Source organism: Polyodon spathula, chromosome 14, assembly GCF_017654505.1.
Source record: "Polyodon spathula isolate WHYD16114869_AA chromosome 14, ASM1765450v1, whole genome shotgun sequence".
NCBI lineage: Eukaryota > Metazoa > Chordata > Actinopteri > Acipenseriformes > Polyodontidae > Polyodon > Polyodon spathula.
This window is the reverse complement of record NC_054547.1, coordinates 11,817,807-11,824,003: the sequence shown is the minus strand read 5'-3', so window position 1 is coordinate 11,824,003 and position 6,197 is coordinate 11,817,807. Positions and strand designations below refer to the sequence as shown.

The window sequence follows — 6,197 nt, the reverse complement described above, 5'->3', positions numbered from 1 at the left end:
CCATGGTTTCCCAATCCTGGTCCTGAGGGACCCCTGTGTCTGCTGGTTTTCATTCCAACTGGGTTCCCAATTACTCAACTGAACCTGTAATTGAACTAATAATGTGCTTAATTAGATCTTTTTAATTGTTCTCAGCTCCTAAAAAGTTGCAGGTGGCAAGTTACTTATAAAATTGTATAGTTAATTTGAAATCTCCAACTGTTTAAAAGCTGAAAACAATTAAAAACTAATTAAGCTAATGAATAATGTAATTAAGGGTTCAATTAAGTAATTGGGAACTCAGTTGGAATGAAAACCAGTAGACACAGAGGTCCCCCAGGACCAGGATTGGGAAACCCTGTTCTAGATGGTTTACAAAGGTTTCCCTGCATTCAAAACTGTATTTGATCAATCAAAACTTTAAAGAATCTGTCCGATTGTTTTTTTTTACAGCTGAGAGGAAAAATGAATGGCCATCACGTTCAAAGCTATTATAGTTAATTACCGCTCGTATTTCAAGAATGTGCAGTTGTTGTGCACCAGCTTTTACTTAAAAAGAATGACAGCAATGACATTAAAATAATCTTGTCTCAGGGTGGGAGTGGCCTGACTTAAAAACATTTCCCAGATGCGACAATTTCTGTGGCCACCTATAATTCCATGAGCTCCGTGCGTGATTGATTTACAAATCATCTCCAAACAAGTGGCTGATCAACAGATTTACAGTAATATAGCAGGATATTGAGTACACTGAGAATGGCTTTAATTTGTCTCTACTCTAGTTATTTATGAATGGCACAGTATTGTTCCTTTCATAGCCACAGTTTTTCCTCTGTTGCAGTTGAAGTATGAAGTGAATAGAATAATAATATTCAACCATGTAGAATTGAGGTCCTCTGTCTCTAAGGGCAATGTGTGTGTTAATAAGATGGCGCGTACCAATCTTTGGTCTTTCTTTCTACAACAAACACTGCAATCCGAAGTAGTCTACTTCAAGGCAATCATCCATACAGGAACGAATGATTCGGGTATGCCTTCCTGCTTCTGTATGCAGATGATTTCCAGATCAGTTTTACAGATAATGCTCTTGACAATGTCAATGTGTCTGATCAAACTGCTGTCATCTGGGTCCAACCTGCAGCCCTCTCTGGCCATGTTATCCTTCACAATTATAACTCCGTTCAGTTTAAGGCTGGCTTTGCATCTCGTCAGAAACAAGGACAAATCTTTGTCAGTGAGGTGACCTGAAATGATAAAAGAGAAGCCTAGTTTATGAAACCCCATACAAGCCAAGCTTTGTAAATAACATATCCGATACAAATGGCACATTTCAGGCGACAGAGCCAATGAAACAGCACTGTGAGGTGACATCTACATATAGAATGGAATTTGCAAGTAGGTCACAAGAATATTGAAAAAAAATTGAAACCAATGAAAACTTGCATAAGTAGGTCAACTTTTGATGCTTACCTTTACCGAACAGCAAGAGAAACCACCCTTTAATGACACAAGTTAATTAAGTCCGGTGTAATTCAAGCACGCACTTCCTGACACTTCATCATGCGTGCCGCTAAAAGCGAAACCAGACACTAGAACGAAGTTAAAAATATCCCCAGCTGCTTCTACTCCCTGTGGATCATGATGAGATCTCAGAAAGAATTACCTACCATCTAATTTATCCAGTGATAGCTCTGCACCTTTCTTCTACAGCAGAATTTAAAGAACATCTTAAGGGTTGTAGGGATAAAAAAAAAAAAAAACTATGTATATGAAGGTATTATTTCTGCATCATTCAATAACACACAGGCCCTGCCATATTGTACATTACTGTGATTAGGGTGCTAAGGTCTCTCCACTCAAGCAGCACACTTTGCTCCAACATAGTGATCAACTACCACTCAGATAGGTGACCATCCTTAAAGTGTTTTCATTACACTGGATCGAATCAGCACATTTTTATGGTTCTTCTACACTTCTCAATGAATATACCAATTACCATATATTAATATTGAATATACTGATTAGTGTTTCAGAAGGGCCATTTAAAGGTTTTGGGCTGGTAATTATAAAGAGGTCTCCTGACAGCACTTACATGCGACCCACTGTATCCAGATGACATCATACTTCTTAACAGGGGGGGTCAGGTCCTTCAGGGAGTAGCAGTAATAGGTCTCGACGCGGTCTGCATCGTCGCCTAGGTAATGCTCGTGAGCATGGATGAGAAAGTCTTCCATCATGTCAGCCATTTCCACTGTCTCAAACACGGGCAGGAGGACGTTCTTACTGACCCTGCCAATCCCACTGCCGCAGTCTAGAGCGCACGTCGTGCCAGCCTTCCCTGGACCCTGTCAGAGACGGAGACAAACTGCACTCAATGGGTTTCAATGATAGGAGACAGACAATTGTCTATCCATCATACACAACCCACAATCCAAATAAGTTCTGACTGTGTAGAAACTGTGTAACCCTGAGTTTTATATAGATGTGATTGGTGCAAAATCAGCAATGATGGCTAGTTATATTATTGTGTAAATGCTAAGAGATTATGATCTGCAGAAAACCTCCAGAAACTAGCAAGTCAATTACAGTCAGTAAACTATAAAAAGAAGGAATTACTTATTTACACTGTCATATACATCATTAGTCTTCCACTCTCCTTCATATGCCGTCTATGGCAATAAAGCTTGGCAATGTGAGCATTCACTATTTCAGTGGAGCTAAACCCTTGTCATTGAGTTCAGTGCTAGTTCAGCGTTAATAGTTATTTCAGTTTAGCGGTTAGGAATCCCTGACAAACTGTTGTCAGAGTTGACAGGTTTAAATAGAGATTGCTTGTGCAGTCATCTTACAAGCAATGCTAGTAAAATGTTTTCTTCTTTCTGCACTGAGGGCTTTTTACAAATATTAGAAAGGGGGGCTATGTTCCTTTTTGGATCAAAACTAGTTAGAGGGATGTGTAGATTGTGAACATGCCCACACAGACTGGCTTACCCCAACAAACTTTTTTAAAAATTCTCTGGAGCCTTCAATGTCAACTTCTGACAGTTCAAGGAAATCGCCCATCATCCCCTCCTCTGTGGCAGGCACGTCTTGGTAGAAATTTTGTGCTCGGACGTAGAACTGCTTTTCCCCATCGATCACTTCACTGGTCAAGGCATAGAGTTTAACTGTCAAGTAATCATCATACATTTAACATGCTAGACTAAAAATGAACAGAAACAAAACAAAGCAGGTGAGTCATACTACTAAATAAAACAAACTAATAATAAACAGTATTCTGCTGATTTAACACGGGATAGCCGAAGAGCTAGTGTATGCTTAGGTAGGGCTAGGGTTAGGGTTAGGGTTAGGGTTAAGGCTAGGTTTAGGGTTAGGGTTAGTGCATGCTTCTGTAGTCTACAAAAGAGGATGCATGTCTGTTAACAGGATGTGTGTTTTTATTTATGAACACTTGAACGTGTATTGAAGGTGTTTTTTTTTTTTTTTTTTCCTAGCCAGATTACAGCCCTTTAAAATATTACAGAGGCTATTCAATTTCATTCAGGTAAAATATTTTATACTGTGTAAAACTAAAGTATGCTTTCGTCATAGTTGGTCGTAGAACTTCCACATATCAAAGATATACAACCTAAGAAAATAACAAAGGAATAGTGAAAGAACAGACAGAATGTGACAGCCTTTTCAGCCTTACTTTTACATGGATACGTGTGCAGAGAGCTGTTAACTACAAGATTTATTGTGCCACAATATCCTTTAAATTGCACATCACTGCTCAGACTGATTACTTTACAGTTGGATACCTTCTAAGAGGTTTATGGTGCTGAAGCGGGTCTGGACAGCACCAGCCAAAGAATGGTTAAACTGGCACCGCCCTGCCCTGGAGGCAACAATCCCGGGTATGTGTACAAGCTAGCTAATTGTAAATAACACGTTCAGAACACATTGTTCAACTGTGATCAGCTCTTTACTTTAGAGTGGTTTGGCCAGCGCGGTGTAGCCTGATGTTCTTCAAGAAGTTTCCCCAATATAGGTGACACAAAAAACATACGGCTCTCAATCTGACTTTTAATTTCACATGTATCAAATTTTGAACGTAATTGAATTTGTAACGTAAATTTCCAGATGTACATCAGCTATGCATAATAACTGTCTGTGCCAAATCAGCCTAAACCACCAATATTATTGCTTTAAAGAGGGTATGAGGGTTATGTACTAGAATGTGATAACTATTCTAATGAACAAAGCTGTGACTAGCACAACAGTTGCCTTGTGTGCTTTAATATCACCAAGCTAACGGCAACAGAGCAACAGAGTAGGTCACTGTTACAGTGGTGACACCATCAGAGATGCCACTGAATAATAATAATAATAATAATAATAATAATAATAATAATAATAATAATAATAATAATAATAATAATAATAATGTAGTCAATACAAGAGCCATAACTTATATCACTGCTAAAGCTAGCCTCTAAATAAAACAATATTTACATTTATGCCACTCCAGATCATCATAATTGCATGCTAACTGTCTATTGGTAAGCCTCTAAAGTTTTATATTTTGTTTAAATTTATTATTTTGAGTTTTTTAGATATAAATGATCTCAGATAGCAGCAATTATAAAAGTAATCTAAGACACAGAAAAATGTTATATTAGTTTGACCAATTTTGGTATATTCATTGAAGCTTGCAGAACTGCATTTTCTGCTCCTTCTTCCTTGATAAAGTATGCGGTAAGCCAGTCATTTTCTCAGCTTTAATTTACTACCACGTGTGCTGGACAGCAAGATATTGAAATAAATATATACATGAATAAAACCTTGAACTTTGAAACAGAAGCAGATGACAAAAATTAGCAAACATCAAGACATTGCATTTCTTTATAAAATGTATTGAATGAATTGGGATATTTATGATAGATAGATAGATAGATAGATAGATAGATAGATAGATAGATAGATAGATAGATAGATAGATAGATAGATAGAACAATTCTAGTGGTTTGACTATGCAGTTTTAGAAACAATCTTAAAAAAAAAAAATATATTGGAAAAAATATTTCAATTAAATATGTATACATTAGTTTTAAATATGCTGACAGTAAATCCAGGGCATTTTGACACAAATGTTATCAATAGGACTTTACAACATTTCACTCATTGGATTATGATTTGATAATCCAGAGAAATCAGAAAGCAATTTGCTACACAGCACTCAGCTGTGAAACAGAACTCCATGCAGTGCAATGCAGTGTCTCCCTGGCCTAGGGTTTGCCACCTGGCCCCATAATTCCAGAACACTGCAAGGCAGAACAGGATTTTGAAGTTGCCTTTAAACTGAAGGAACTCAACATGTGAATTGAGTGCTAAATCTTTGCTAAAGTCCCAAAGTGTTCCGGAATTAGGGGGACAGGTGGCAACCCTATGGGCCTGGCCCTTCACAAGAAGCCTTACCCAGAGGGATCTTCTCCAGCAGGAATAGATAGCTCACAAAGAAGTCATTCCTAATGCAGTTGTGCAGAACGAAAGACATGCTGTGCCGACAGAGATCAATGTCTGTCGCTTTCCAGCGCGATTTAAAGGCATTATGAGCACCCATATAATCCATGTCTGGAGAGGAGTTCAGGCCCAGCAGAGGTTGTCCTGTGGAAGAAGAGCGTGCGTGTGTGTGTGTGTGTGTGTGTGTGTGTGTGTGTGTGTGTGTGTGTGTGTGTGTGTGTGTGTGTGTGTGTGTGTGTGTGTGTGTGTGTGTGTGTGTGTGTGGGCAGTTGCAGCTCCCTGTCACTGCTATTTCAGCTGTCTTGGAATTGACAGTGAAACTGAGCAGCTCTGATCCCTCACCCAGCAGGGGCTCAAAGCTACTGAAGCTGAACAGATATTGCCGAGTGTGCGAGAATACTACCGAATGCTTAGTAATCTCAGAGTTTAAAAAGAACCGCACCCCCAACAGAGAAAACTCTAAACTGATTTGTCAGAAATGAATAATTACTAATGTCTTAGCTTATCATGTCTTATAAATCTGTGAGAATGTAAGTGGTAATACTTTTATTTATGTTAGGATTAGGGGGGCATTAATATATAATTTGAAGAAGTACGGATTCAAAGTTAACGCAAGTGGATGTCAGGAGTAGTGACCTTAAGGTGTCTGTCTCATTTTGTGTTTATTATTATTATTATTTTATTATTATTATTATTATTATTATTATTATTATTAT

At 38.2% G+C, this 6,197-nt stretch overlaps 1 protein-coding gene across 1 annotated transcript; it reads right to left on the bottom strand.

Moving 5' to 3' along the window:
* Positions 1-284: 284 nt before the first annotated feature.
* LOC121327257 (alpha N-terminal protein methyltransferase 1B-like) lies at positions 285-5,672 on the bottom strand. The gene is made up of 4 exons (XM_041271178.1): positions 5,437-5,672; positions 2,971-3,146; positions 2,072-2,324; positions 285-1,223 (listed from the first exon to the last, which is right to left on the bottom strand). Exons 1-4 carry the CDS (start codon positions 5,588-5,590, stop codon positions 967-969), a joined length of 840 nt encoding a protein of 279 aa, XP_041127112.1. The 5' UTR covers positions 5,591-5,672; the 3' UTR covers positions 285-966.
* Between the last annotated feature and the right edge of the window lie 525 nt (positions 5,673-6,197).